The 15,697-nt window shown below is 37.6% G+C and overlaps 1 protein-coding gene across 5 annotated transcripts in view; it reads left to right on the top strand.

The window, feature by feature from the left end:
- Positions 1-355: 355 nt before the first annotated feature.
- LOC113044757 (trinucleotide repeat-containing gene 6A protein-like) overlaps positions 356-15,697 on the top strand; it is a 31,937-nt gene continuing 16,595 nt past the window's right edge. The window contains exons 1-5 of one of the 5 annotated variants that reach the window (XM_026204957.1): positions 356-538; positions 2,219-2,266; positions 6,803-6,892; positions 13,743-14,061; positions 14,642-14,689. In XM_026204957.1, the coding sequence (XP_026060742.1) occupies positions 14,644-14,689 (46 nt within the window). In that variant the 5' untranslated portion in view covers positions 356-538; positions 2,219-2,266; positions 6,803-6,892; positions 13,743-14,061; positions 14,642-14,643. Of the gene's footprint in view, positions 539-800; positions 822-2,218; positions 2,271-6,802; positions 6,893-11,877; positions 12,021-13,742; positions 14,062-14,641; positions 14,690-15,697 lie in introns of those variants that run through there. The other 4 variants (XM_026204935.1, XM_026204941.1, XM_026204946.1 and 1 more) reach the window with 4 other exon arrangements.

Below are 15,697 nucleotides of genomic sequence, written 5' to 3'. Positions count from 1 at the left end.
TGTAATGTGTGATATTACCCCATTGCCCTTTAATTGTATGGCTGTTTCAACATGACAATTTTTTTTTCTTAAACTAAGTAATATTCCTTGATATTATTTTGGATTATCTGTCCATTTCTATTATGAATTATTTTGAACTATTTTCTTTTATTGTCAGGTTATAATTTTCTCATTATAACCCAGTTACTTTTTCCTCCAAAATGTTACTTTATATCACTATGGTAAAGAGAAAAGAAAGCCACCATGAGTCTCGGTTGACCACCAACTATGTGGCTGTGTTTCAAAGCATACTAGGTTTTGAAACGCTGCCTGTATGTGGCCACCATTTTGGAGGTGAGTGTGTAGAGTTGGAGGAAGTGCTCTGACAGCGGCGCTTGAGCTCTTCCTGCAGTTAAGGATGAATGCATGAACGCGAGAGAAGAAAATGGCGATCGAGCAGGACAAATATTTCCCCTCCTAGACTCTGCAAATGTGTTGAATTTCTACAGCCTTATTGTTTGCTTTCATTTCATCTCTACTGCACTTTAAACTAAAAGAGGTGAGTTTTGCTGTCCGGTCGTGTGTATCTTTGTGATTTTCAACGTATAAGCGATATACATGTATTCAGCAGCGTATCTGCGGTGTCTAAGACGAGGCACGGTTGAATGTTTTGCAGTTTTGTTTGCACGTCGACAGTTTCACAATTTCAGGGTTTATTAAATAGTGGCTACTGTCTGCGTTATGTCAAAAAAGCAAAGCGCATGTATGTGCGGTGACATTTCTTGAACGTTGATCTCCTGCTTTCACATAATGGCACCGAAGTGACATTGCAGTCGGTTTCAGTAAGTATCGTTAGTAACGTGTTTACAAGCATTAAAGTCGAGTTTATGTATATAACGTTACAGCGTATAAATATGAAGTTTAGTGCGTTCTTGGACAGTTTTATGCAGTGTATTTTTGAAATATGTTGATTTAATTTGGATGTTTAATTCGACGTCCTGCAACTTTTATCGATGTCGCCCTTTTTTTTTCTGGTTAACGCTAGTTTGTTGCTACCAGCAGTATTCGATCCATAATAATTAAACAAAACAAAAAGATTGTGTTGTTATGCATCTAATGTGAGCATTAATAAAACCGCGGTTGATTCGTTAAAGCTGTTAAGCTTTAAAAATACAGGCTTTAGTGGCCATCTGGTTTGTTAGCACTCTTTAGCTCATCGGCTGAATTGCGCACATCCAGGAAAATTATATTTAATAATTTGGAAAGGTACGTTAACCTGTTTTCATTTTTAAATACTGCTTTAATAACTTAACGGAGCGGCGATGGTTAACGTTACGTGCTATATGTTAATTGTTTATTTTGTGTTTAATTTAGCTTTTTAAAGTACGCAGTCACAGCTGCTAGCACAGAGGGAAAAAATCCACAGCAAAAGCTGCGTTTCCTTCTCCCAGACCAGAGTAAAGAAAAGACATTAGACATAGACATTACGAGGTCGCTCTTTGAGAGTGGAAGTTGCGTAGATGGATGTTTTGAGTGCGTTATATTGTAATGTTTTAAGGGCAGGTCAAGGTTGCTGGTTTGCCCCGTTAGCAGGAGCTGAAGCCAGTGGTGGGGAGGAGTAAAGTATAGCTAATGTTAAACTGAATCACTTTTTATTTTTAAGAAGCCTGTTTCTTTATTAATCACGTGTTGCTTAAGTTAAAAGAAATGTTTGCTAAAGAATTCAGTCTGGTTGAATGGCTGCTGTTCATGCATATATTCGTGGCGTTTCCTCTGTGACTCACTATTCGCGGTGTGTCCATCCATATAATGTAAATATGGCGAGAGGCGAAATCAGTTGATTTTGGTGTCATATTGTGGTATGATTAGGAAGTTTGCGGTTGGCATTGGATACATAATTTTTGCATCACCCAAGTATGTGGCACTTGAAATACATGTGTAGTTGCGGTTTCAAAAGTAATGAAAGTGAAAATTTTTAGAAATATATATATTTTTAAAATATATTTATTATTTTCCTAGTGCTAGGAGGTTGCCTTGTCATTGCACACCTAAGTGTTATTCACACAATACGTAGCCATCTGTACAAGAATGAAATGTACTCTTTGCATTCACCTGTCTAAAGTTAAATGTCCAGCTATATAATCCAGTTTCATTGATTTTGACAGATGTTTATTTACTGGAGAATGAAAAGTGAATGTAAGATTGTTAATTGAAAATCTGTGTGTTTATTTCCTTACAGAGACTTGGATGCTATTGCCACCAAAGACATTGAAGAGAGGCAACACAGGTCAGTAAGTACGCTCATCTCTCTGTAGTCATTTTCAGTAGTGTAGATGAGCACTTGCTTTTTCCAAAGCCTGCATGCTTCTGGGCTTTTCCTTTTCATGCCTTTGCTGGGCGGCACTAACAAAGCCGGGTCAAAGCAGCTGCTGCTGCTGCTGCTGTAAGCAAATGCAGTTCCGTTTGAATTGAAGGGTTTTCCCAGTGCTGAGTAAGCTTTGCTGCTTAAAAAATGTTAAACAAAAACAGTGTTTGTGTTACTCTTTGTGACGCCACTGTATTGCAGTCATGAGTCATAAACACTTGCCTCCGCTGTTTATAGCTGCTGGAGATTAACCAGATAAAAACTACCGATCAAGATGTCAAGAACAATTTTTAATTTGATTTGTTTTTGTTTTATTGTGATGCAAAGAAGCATCGGTATATTGCTTACCTGGCATGCTTTTAACTCCAAATTAATCATAGACTGTTTTCAAATTTTCCTTATCAGGGATATGGACATTGCCCCTGTCAGGTCATAATCACATCCACACCTAACAATGCCAGGGACTAGATCATAACATGTTTGCTGCAACCGAGATTGATCACACATTATATTATACATTGTATTTCTAGCGTTTAATAAATTTTTTCTTATCTTGTTTCTTAATATTACATGTCCACATGTTATCACATTGCTTTTCATCTGTTGGCATATAATGGAAAAAGCCAAGTCTGATTTATGTCATCTTAGTGACTCAGATTTAGGCTTTCACAATTTGGAGAAAAAAACAAATTGCATATATATATATATATATATATATATATATATATATATATATAATTTTTTTTTTTTTTTTACGATTTTCTTTTTTTTTGACGATTGCATTAAAAAAAGTGACAAGTTTGCTGTACTTTATATATATATATATAGTCTATAAGAATATGTATTAATAGACAAAGTACAAAATTACTATTGTAATTCATATTTTAGAAGTATATTATTTTACAGTACAACTGTAACATTTATTTCTGACTTAAAACATAATGACATGGTAAACCATGAAGCTTTTATTTTGGCGGAGAACCACAAGGAGCTCTTAAAGCTTCTTTTTTGTTGACAACAGCTGGTTTTTGAGCGCTTGTCATTACAAGTTTGGAAAGTTCGTTTGCATATTGTGTTCACAAATGCACGTTAAAAGCAACCAAAAGAGCATAGTGCAGAGATGAGTGGAGCAGCAATTGCTGTGATTTGAGCTGCTTTGAGACACTGAAGCCCCTTTCACACTGCCATTCCGGCAAATACAGGGGTAAAGTGTTCCTGAAATTGTTCCCTGGTCGCTAGATTTGGCACTTTCACACTGCCAGTGATGACCCGGTATATGTGCGTGCTTTCACACACAACCCTTGAAGATCCCGTAACGACACGTGACATCAGCGCGTGACGTGTAATGTACGAGTCGACAAAGCTTGGCACGTTATACTTTAACTGAAGCAAGCAAACGATCTCTGCATCAGCGCGGAAAGTGAGGAACTAACTGATCTCTGCTTCATTACAGTTTGCACATATGTTTTCGTCGCGAATGTTGATCTTCCTTCAAAACAACCGGTAAAAAAGTCGCGCGATAACGCGCGTCATCACTTCGATACCGAATTAGATCTGGCTTTGTTCACACAGCGCTCGTTCCGGATCGATTACCGCAATGTTACTATGTCCCCGACCCGGGTTCGATTCGGTAATCAATTCCGGGACGTGGTTGCTTTCACACAGAAGGCGACCAGGCAATGTTACGGGAATATTGCGGGTCCGACGTGCAGTGTGAAAGGGGCTTGAGAGATAACAGATCATGAGCTGCTTGTGTGTAAACACTCTGAAATGCGCTGTGTGTGTATTTAGTTAAGTTGCAGTCTTATACAACCATGCTAAACCGTATCATATTTTCGGTTAACTTGGATTTAAGGGATAGGTAACCTTCAGTTGCTGGTCCCCATTGACTTGCATAGTGCCCAACCCCCCCCCCCCCCCATACGATGGAAGTCGGTGGAAACCAGCAACTGAAGGTGATCTTCAGTTTAATTGTACAGCTCTGCTCAGAGCAACTAGTATTTATAGTTAATTAATAAAAAAGAAAAAAAATAATAATTTAGATAAAGTCTTACAGGGTTGTTATATGTACTGTTATTATTTTGACTGGTCATCTTTCATCTGTGCTTATGTTGGCGCTTCATAAACGGATGCCCCTGTCTTTGTGTTTGTATATGGGAGGCTTCTGTTGTTGAGATGGCCATCTGGTTAAACACTTTAAGGAGAAGAGGTTGTTCCTGGGGGAGGGGCAGGGCTGTGTGGCCCCAAGCGCAATCTTGATAGGCTGATTTTACCCCCTGGAAGTGGCCATATTCTACTTTTCACCTCAGATAGGCCTATTTGTTTGGCCCACTCACGTAAATGTGAAGCTTTAGGTTTATTTTATGACTTTGAAGATTCACCCTAGTTGTTGAAACAGGAGTCAGCAGTGTTTTCCACAGTAAATACCCATAAATAAATGCATGCATACATATTGTGTATATATGTTTTCAGCTATTTTGACAGCCCTACCAACCACTCATCTGATCAAATTCTGATTATTTTTTACCGAGCATAAGGTGTAGCACTCTTTGTCCATTACTTAGACATAGATGAAAATGGTAGTCTTTTTTTTTTTTTTGCTTTTTTTTGTCACTATCATTCATCCCTATTTAGAATTAGCACATGCAAGGGTACATACCAATACTGAGTACCAGTTCACTAACTTAATACTGTGAAATAATTAGCTGCCAATAATTTGCCCTATTTAAAAAAAACCAAAAGTATATTACTTTTAATCTACCCCGTATATTGCTAGTGAGTTGCGGAGCTCATTAATGGGATAGTTCACCCAAAAATGAAAATTATGTCATTAATGCCTCTCCCTCATGTCGGTCCAAACACGTGAGACCTTCCGAGAGCTTTCTGTCCCTCCATTGAAAATGTGTGTATGATATACTATCCATGGTTAAAAAGGTAATAAAAACATCTTCAAAGTAGTCCATGTGACATCAGAGGGTCAGTTAGAATTTTTTGAAGCATCGAAAATACATTTTGGTCCAAAAATAGCAAAAACTACGACTTTACTCTGCATTGTCTTCTCTTCCGTGTCTGTTGTGAGCGAGTTTAAACTGCTGTGAAGAGAGAACTGAAGATAAACACCGAGCCGTGCCAGATATGAACAAAAGATTTACTCGTTCTCGAGTCATGAACCGGTTGTATCGGTTTTCGATTCACTAGTAGTGATGGCAAGTTCGGTTCTTTTCCGCAAACTGTTCTTCCAGAGAGTTCGATTCAATAAACCGGTTGAAGAAAACGGTTCACTGGTTCTTTTGCGCTGGACGTAATGACGTCATTGGCGATGATTACCCTTGATTCAAGCCTTCAGTTTACCTGGGCTCATAACACTAGCACAGAATCAGTTCAGAATCAATCATCAAAAAAATCAGTTCAGACGCTCTGTGTGTCAGTCTGCTTCACGCTGAATCACACATGCGCAGTACCATCAGCTCCTCGGTTCATGAATCAGATGCGTCCGACAGAAATGGTTCTTGACTTGAGAATGAGTCAATCTTTTGTTCGTTAACTGGCTCGGCTCGGTGTTCATCTTCAGTTCTCTCTTCACAGAAGTTCAGTCAGTGTACTGTTTGAGTAAATGAATTACTCCAGGATATTGGTTTGTTTTAACTCAGAGGGCGTGTCAGCCACATTAAAAAAAATTAACAGCTTAAGTCATTTGTGGATTAATGCTTATTGGAGATGCGAACCGTTTCAAACGTTTCAGTTCGATTTGGTGAATTGGTTCAAGAAGATCCGGTTACATTGAGTGATTCGTTCGCAAACAGGATTTCACTACACTGCAGTATTTTGAACTCTCTCACAACAGACCGGAAGTGAAGACTATGCTGAATAAAGTCGTAGTTTTTGCTATTTTTGGACCAAAATGTATTTGCGATGCTTCAAAATGTTTTAACTGACCCTCTGATGTCACATGGACTACTTTGAAGATGTTTTTATTATCTTTGACAGTATACATGGACAGTATACCGTACATACGTTTTCAAAGGGACAGAAAGCTCTCGGACTAAATCTGAAATATCTTAACGTGTGTTCAGAAGATGAACGGAGGTCTTACGGGTTTGGAACGACATGAGGGTGAGTCATTAATGACAATTTTCATTTTTCTGTGAACTAACCCTTTAAGCTCACTTGCTACATGAACATTGTGCTTCTTGCATGGATATCATTGTGCAGAACTACAGTGTTGGTAGTCTGTGAAAAAGTGCTTGCTGGTTTGACCCACAGAGATAGTTGGTTGTTTATAGAGGAGTAATTTCCTAGTATAATCTGTTAAAGAGATTTCCAGAAGCTTTCTCCCATTTACTTAAATGCATTGCTGCATCATTTATTTGGAGTTGTACCTGTGGGAAACTGTTATAGTTGTTTAAGATGAAGCCAAGTTATTGTGTCTTATCTGCCATTTGATCCTTTTGTTTTCAGGGAAATCTTTCGAAACACGGATGGAGAGTGGACGGCGGAAAGTGTAGAGTTCATTGGAATGACGATAAGGAAACGGGGGCTAGTCTAAAGGTATGAATTATTGTCTGTTTATGAAGGTGATTTTTGAAGTTATTTTGGGTTCAGTGTTTCGCACGGCATAAGCTACTGTGCCATGTTTATGAATGAAATTGCATTATCTGTGTTGAATTCTGATTAGGAAAGAATAGCAAAGCCATCTCATAAGGGCCTTTCGCATCGCTTTAGTTCCAGAACTAAATGTACTGGGATATTATTGCACAAACTATTTCCCAGTACCATTTAAAGGGTTGCATTTGCACTGGCAGTGTGTATTAGGAAGTGCTGGTTGACTGTGGTGTCATTTTTGTGCGCCGTTCAACAACGTAAACGAAGAATAACAACAAGAGGATGGAGGACACTGTGATCGGAGCTGTGTTTTTTGTTATGTCTCGCAGGTTTCACAATAATAAACACGGATTGTCGACGTATACGTAAAGCGATTGATAACAGAAAGGAGGACTAAGAATCTCCAACGATAACGGGCAGTGCTACATTTGCTTAAAGTGTCTGCACTTCAGCGTCCGTCCATCTATCGCTGTTCATTATACTTGCGAAATAAATTGACACAATGTTTACACAGCATTTTAAAGGGGTTACTCCACCCCAAAATGAACATTTTGTTATTAATCACTTACCCCCATGTCGTTTCAAACCCGTAAAAGCTTTGTTCATCTTCGGAACACAATTTAAGATTTTGGATAAAAACATGGAGGGTTTCTTCCTGTGGGACTCTTCCCTATGGGACAGTCCCAAGCCAAGGTTTTTTAGAACCGATACATAATTGGGTCAATACTGGAATACAGATAAACTTCAGGACAAGGATACTGTTTTCGATACTTGCATTGTTTTATCTCCTTATACTTGAATGTTAATTGTGAATTAGAAGCTGCTCCTTGTCATTTCCATTCACTGAATAATGTGGCCGCCGTGTGCATCGAGTCAGTCATCATGGCAAGTGTGAAATGTATGGCAGTGTGGGCCCACATTACAAAACTAAGCGACACCAGTGTCAGATGCAATATATGCAATAGAATAATAGTTAAGAGACGCAACATTAGTAATTTAATGAAACATTTACTAAAAACACAACATCTACCTCAAGCAATGTGCTGTATTATGTCTCGCGGCTCCTGTTCCAGCTGAAACTGCTGAAACAGTTGAGAGAAAAACAATGCGTTCATGTCTTAAAGAGACAGTAGTACTACACATTCTGCCGCTTGTTATTAAAGGGGCAGTTTGCCCCAAAAATTACATTGTCGTTATTTACTCAGCCATGTTGTATCAAACAAGTCTTGATTTTTATTTATGCTTGCGCTGAACACGAGAATATATTTTGAAAAATATGGATAACACAGTTGCTGATCCCAACTGACTTTAATAGTTGGGGGGAGGGGGGATGAAAGTCAGTGGGGACCAGCAACTGTTTAGTTTCCCACATTCTTCAAAATATTTTTTTATGTTCTACAGCAGAAAGAAACTTATTCAGGTTTAAAACAACTTGAGAGTGAGTAAATGATGACACAATTTTCATTTTTGGGTGAACTATTGTTTTAATTTTAACCAGTTATGTTAATACGGTTACTAAAATTCAGCATTAATAAAATAACTTGGGAATTTTCAGCATCTTTTCACGTCATATTTTTTTGCACCAGATAGTTTTGATAATGGTATCAGTTAGGGGTGGGCGATATCTCGATATTTAAAATATATCGAGATATTTTTTAAACACGATATGGATTTTGACATATCGTATATATCGATATATTGTTTATATTCTGATTCCGCCACTTTGCTTGTTTGCCTTCCCTGTGCTGTGCTCGCCCCCGCTCGCTCGCCCCCCGCCTCCTTGCTTTTGTCCCCTCTCACCTCGCGTGTAGAGAACTAGTCAAAAAAAAAAAAAAGACAACTGGCTCCATTATATGGAGATACTTCAGTTTTAAGGCGTTGGGCGAACGGCAGGCAGATGTCTACTGTAGGGCTCAATGAAACGCGGATGGAATCGCGGAATCCAGTCATAAAAATGGAATCTACAGTTTAACGCGGAATGTCACGGAATTGGTCAAATTTTGAATGAATTAATCAAAAGTCGGTAATGCACTTACATCAAATCGCGAAATGGACTAATATCTGCAAATATTAACCCGGAAAAGTCTATTTAAATATGAATCCTGCATGTTCTGCGTGTCTGTGCCAACGAATGGAGCAGAAGCGCGTCTTCATTCATTAAACACGGAAGCTCGCATAACGCTCGCGCTGATTTCATTGTCTTTCCTCTCTCTAAATAAAGACGTGAACACATGAGGAACATCTCCAGAACTGCACTGAGAGTCACTTCATGAGCATCTGACCGTTTGATTTGAGTAAGACTAGCTCATATCACATCATAGACTGTGGTATCACATACACAGAACTGTAAAGGTAAACCCGTCAAAATAAAAGTATTTGACAGAAATCTATTACTATTGTACAGCAGAATGTAGATAGCCCACTACTACTACTATTAAAATGAAACGAACATAATTTTATAAGGAATAATCACACAACATTTCTCCCATGTTTTATTTTTAATAGTAAATCCCCTTTGTTTACAAAAAAATAAAGTTTGCTTAATTTTAAATAATTAAAAGATAAATTAAATGAATGTTTTATGCCTTCATTTGATAATCAGAAAAATGTAAATACACAGAATTTCTGAAGGGAAAAAAAACATTTCACATAAGGCTATTTTAAGAATTGTTTTTAACTAATTAAGTTGTTTTTATGCATTTAAATAATTGCACATGCTAAAACACAGAATTAAGTAACAATAAAACATATGGTGAAGAAAAAAATAAAATGTTTCATAGGCCCCTTAACATGTAATATTTGCCATATTTGTTTTTGCAGTAGTTTTTTGGGGGTTATTTTTCCTGTAAAGATATCGAGATATATATCGTATATCGAGATATAGCAAAATATATCGAGATATATTTTTGCTCCATATCGCCCAGCCCTAGTATCAGTAAGTATCGGTATTATAAAATGTAAACGATACCCATTCCTAGTCATGGGTAGTACCAGTTGTGCTGGATAGACCCTGCTCCGAAGTAGGAGCTAATTTGGTTCTCGAAAAAGGCAGTCAAGTACTAAAATCAAACCCAGCTCCGACGGTGCAAAAATGCCAAAAAGAGGGTAGTTCCACAATTACAAATGACCTATAATGACCATGCTTTGCCATTTCACAGACCAAGGCTCATCATTGAAAATGGTCAGTGGGTGTAGCATTTTTCCACTGAGTGATGTGGAAACGCTGATAGCTCAGGTCTTTATCTCTTGACCTTGTCCTCGCTCTCACAGTAGCTTAAAGCCAAAGCCAGCAGTGTGACTGACACTTGGTTGTGTCTGGCAGCGGTTACTAAATGCTCTCCTTGGAAAAGAGTTTACAAGGGTGTCTGTGGGTTTTGCTAAGAAATGGTCAAAAGTTTAAATTGTGTGGACATGATGACATTTCATCAAATAGGTTATAGCCTTATTTGAAACCCTCCATTAAAAGTTTGTTTGACTAGGGGAAAGACCTTAAAGAATTATGACGTAAATACTGCATGTTTCCAGCACCCACCCCTCCCTGGTTACCCCGGGTTACATTTTACTTATCTGTTGGCCCAGATGTCCTTGTGTCGTCTTCATGATACTGAGTGATACTTAGGCAATAAAGTTGACTCAGGCTTATTGGCTGCTGTGTGCATACCAATATTTTGCTCCCTTTTATCTTGACTGGATAATAAACATGCACACTCACTTGCATTTATTCCTTATTTCATCACTTCAGTCCATCCAAAAAATACCAGCTGGAAATGATTTGGTCTTGTAAAATTTTGAAACATGTCCCAGTCTACCTTTTAGTTTTTTCTTTCCATCTTTTATTTCTTACATCTTGGTCTATAAAAAATTCAAAAGTTTGTTGTGGTCTTTTTATTTTTATTTTTATTATTATTATTGTTGTTGTTGTTGTTATTATTATTATTATTATTATTATTAGCAAAACCTTAGAGTCATATATTGGAAAACGCTTCAAGAAATGGTTTGTGACGTCTGTTTTGTGGCGAAGGTTTAGTTTGTTGACTAAATCAGCTAGCTGTTGCTTAGCAATGACCATGCACAAAACAGACATTCACTTGCAAGGAAGAGCCACTGCCAAAAATGGTCTGCATTAACTCATCAAGGCAGGAAAAAGCACTTAAAAATGGCAAAAGCAAAACTTTGCAGTTCGAAAGGATAGTAGCTTGTCCTGTCTGCTTTAATAGGTAGAGATTATTGACATAACTGACACCAAATATGGCCAGTCGTTTCAAGTCAAGGCATGTTCATGCATACTTGTAATTTTAAGACAAATTGCAGACCTGATCATGTCTGCAAGTTCTTTTGGGAGTGTTGAAGAAAGTGTTTTTTTATTTATTTTCTTATTATTTTTTTTATTATTGTTGTTGTTGTTTTATAACTTGACTCCACTTGATTTAGCTATATATTTGAACAAGAAAGTTTTTTTTTCTTGTCATTTTTGCGCTTCAGCAGTGAAGAAATGCACTAGTATTTTTGGTGTTCCTAGAAAGATGCCTTCAGATACTGTGTAAAACTGAAAGCATTCATACTTTTTGTAATGCTGTAGTCACGCAGGCTTGCCGTTTGAGTACACCACTGCTTGTTGCAGTGCAACAGATCTGCAGGGTAGGCTTGCTTGTTGCAACGTGACCACCTAACTTCCTGACGGTTGTCATTCCACAGCAAGCGAGTCGAGGCTTTATGAACAGGAAGTTGCCCCTAAGAAAACAGACCTGTTGCATGGTTGCAGTATTATTTCACACTTTTGTTTCCTTTTTAACTGCTTTGCTAAAGCATTTAAGTGGAAAAAAGACTGATTCAAGAAAAGAAAACCCCCAAAGAAGCTCCCCCTCACAGAGCCCCTGCTACAGGCGGCAGGAGGAGCTGACAGGAGTTTTAGCTCGAGCAGTAAAATGACACCAGGCCTGTCCTGTCCTTTTTTTTTCTTTCTTTCTTGTGAAATGCGAAGAGAAGGAACAAAGCTGGGTGTCTTTGAAGGCTTCTGGTAAACCAGGAGAGGAGGGGAAAAGAAAGCTGTTATCTAATCCTGTATTACTTGAAGGTAGATGTTCAGCTTTTATAATGCACTACAAATGTGTTTTACTTGGTATATTAAGCTCTTCTAGTCTTTTTTCTTCTTAAATTGGTGTATTTGTAAAATCTTTCACAGCTGCTGTGATGTGAGAGAAATAATGTATCGTACTAGTTTTTATAGCTCGCTGTTCTAGACTGTGGACCTCTTCTATAAAGATCAGGATTGTTTTTGCACCCTGTGATCTGTCCATTGGAATAGATTTAATTCTTTGTTTATTGGGAATCTGAACTGCTGCTTTATGAGGTCATTCCTAAAGAGGAAATTCCACAGCCAAAACAATGTCCGTGAACAAGCCTCTGGATATTGCAAACAGTTGCGCTGAGGGTGCAGTGCATTAACAGGGTTATGAAGCTTAATGTGGAGTTGTGGCCTGTTAAATTACTTACTTTCTGTTCTATAGTATTGTATGTTTTCCAACCTGTGCGCAAGGAAAGAATTTATATAGAGAAACTGAAATCAGATGCATTTTTGTTCTTGCAAACTAGATTAATAATTTCAACAAAGGTTAATAAAGTACCAAAAATACATAATGGTAATACCATATTTCTGGGGACATGTTATATTGTTTTCTTTGACATACCTTGCAGTAGTATTTAAAAGATGATGGCATTGGCAATCTGATACTGTATCAGTACATGATGTGGATGTCCGTTTCAAAAGATACTGTTACTTATAATCAGTCCTGACTGTACAAGAACACTGTAATATTGAAACATTAATTTATCATTTAATCAAATTAAACACAACAGCAGTTTTAGGGTTCGTGTTTGTTTGTTCATGTAGGCATTGCGGCAGTGGCTCAAAACACTGCGTGCTTCAGTATGTGTTCAGTAAACGTTTCAGCACGTCTGCACCATTCATTCATACATACAGAGTTGTGTAGAACAGGCAGGATTCGTATTTAAATTGTATTTTTGTGGCTTAATATTTACAGAAACTAGTCCATATTGCGTTTTGATTTAAATGTAGTGGCCTACTTTTTAGTAATCCAAAATTTAGCAAATTACATTTGACATTCCACATTATACAGTAAATTCTATTTTCATTGCTGGATTCCGCAATTCTGTCCACATTTTCTGCATCGTGGAAAATCATAGGGCCCTAGAATATTGTTTTTAGTGAGCACAGAAGTTGTGACGCATATCAATAATTGTTTTCATGGACTATGACTCTTGAGATTAAGTCTGAGTTTTTTCACCACATTTTACAACCTACTATCTTATGTTGTTTCTGATAATTGTGCAAGATTGTATTAATAAACTGCTAAACTGTGACAACAACTACACTATTTGTGAGATGATAGTCGCAGATCTATACTATGTTAGAAACATTATGGAAAGGTTTTGAGTTTGGTTGAATGGAGGCAAATTTTGGACAAAATGTAGAGGAGTGCCATATTAATTTACTGTGTATTTAACATGGTAGCCATGAATATAATTGGAATAGCTCTGTATGTTCTATAAGCAAACCATGTAGACAACAATCACAGTCCTATCTTATTTAAATTATTGGCCTTTACAAGTGTTTAAAAATAGGTCAGTGGGGAAAAACATGATGGTATATCAGTGAATATGCTTCCTTGGTGTTATGTTAAGACAACATTATAGATGTTTGTAGATGTAGCTTTAATTTTAATGAAAATCACACTTTTGGCATAGTCTGAAATACATTTTTTTATTTTAATTTCAGTGCCAGAACATATCAAGTCCAGTTTCAGCCAGCCTCAGTCTGCCAATTAGAACAGCAGCACCTCCACTGTAACCTGCACCATCAGCAATGCCAAGAGGGCCCCAGCCAGCGGCCAGCCCCAAGCCCTGCCTCGGTACCCGCTCTGTGAAGTTTCGCCGCATCTCTGTCAGCACAAACAGAAACCGCTGTTGAAGCGTGGGCATTCCCTCACGTTCCTTGCTTGCCACCCTGGGAACTGAAGTGCAGCTCAACTTTAGCCAGCCAGAGGAGCTTACGACAGAGAGGTCTGTCCTACACTGCGCCCAAAGCCACCTCTCAGGTACCTGTGCTCTTGATAATGTCCCTATTGTATTGTTTTTTTGTTTGTTTGTTTTTTTTAGATCTTAAAAAGCAGAATGTATGTTAGTTGAATTATTATAATTTTTTTTTATTATATATTAAGTAGTCAGGTCAATAAATTCACTATTTTTCACCAAATACATTTTTTATTGTAAGCATTGTCAGTTCTCCCATTTATTTCCAAATTAAGACCATTTTCAATGCTTGAAAATTAATAATTTATGTTCCCAGGCACTTTTTCAGTATTCAATTCTGAAGTAATGTAATGAAGCCATTAATAAAAATAATGAAGCCATTATTTTTGCTAGTGGTTGCCAGTTCCGTACAAACAAGTTAAAGTCGCTTGTATTAAAAAGAAGGATGTCTTCTAATAAAAGATCTCAATCTTTAAATTATGCTGTTTTCATTTTGTTGAATTGAAAATCTTTGGTCATAGATGTTGAAATAAGCACAGATTTTTGCTGCATGGTCTTAGTGTGGGGCTGTTTGATTGGTGTTGAGACCTATTTTTTGGCTTCATGTAGCTGGTTTTCTTCATGGTGTTGCTCTTTGTTTTGTAGGCATGGCTCCCATTCGGGATTCCGTCAGCCACTCCCCTAACCAAACAGGTGACTCACTTTTTCTTTTTCTTTTTCCTTACCATGTGCTGTTGTTTACCATTTTTGTTTGTGCGTGTTAGGTCCAAAAGTCACCTAAAGATATGTTTGGCTGTTCATATTTAGGCAGATTGCAAGTTGTTGTCAGTATCTCTGTGGTGTATGCTTAATGGTGTCAGGAAGTAATTTTGATGTTGCCTAATTTAACCATTTGCTCTACAATGTCTTAAAAGAACATTGTCATAATGTCTTGGCATAGGTAGATCTGTGTTTTTCCTGCTTTATGTAAAGCCAGACAAGTAGTGCTTCCAACTAGTACAAAGTTCTTACTTTTCTGAATTAGTTTTTACAATGCAAGTCAGAGATTATACACTTTGCCCATAACACATTACAAGTCTATAGGGATAGTTCATCCAAGAATGAAACGTTTGTCATCATTTACAGACACTCATCGTTCCAAACTTGTATGACTGACTTTCTTACATGAAGATAAAATATAAAACATCTGTGTTTTTGTTCATCTAGTCAGTGGTGTCCAAGGTTGTTTTAGACACCATTGACTTGCATTATATGGACATAATATATTTTGTCTTCAACAGATGAAAGCAAGTTAATTTTGGAATTACATGGTGACAGAATTATCATTGTTCTATCCCTTTAACTAGAAAACTCTACAAGTCTCTTCTTGGTTGACAGCTCTCTTTGTCTCCCCTTGGAGACTGGATACTAGATTGAAATGTAATATAACTGTAATTTTCCTTGACCTCATTGACCTTCAGCAGAATCTCCCATTTTATTGAATAAAATGGGTCACTCTTAAACTGTTTACTTGAGACCTGCAGTGAGACTGTGTGTGTTTCTTTGTCTTCCCATATCTTTTGGTAACACAGCCAGGGAGACTTGGCAAGGGAACAGTGCTCAAGGAAGCTTGGCAGCCATCTTGCAGAAAAATATGAAAGCGAGCAGCACATTTGTTTCAAGGAACACAATTTTCATTATTGTTAGAGTTTAGTGCCACTA

The sequence above is a fragment of the Carassius auratus genome, chromosome 3, assembly GCF_003368295.1.
Source record: "Carassius auratus strain Wakin chromosome 3, ASM336829v1, whole genome shotgun sequence".
NCBI classification, from domain to species: Eukaryota; Metazoa; Chordata; class Actinopteri; order Cypriniformes; family Cyprinidae; genus Carassius; species Carassius auratus.
This window is presented reverse-complemented; position numbering and strand designations above follow the sequence as displayed.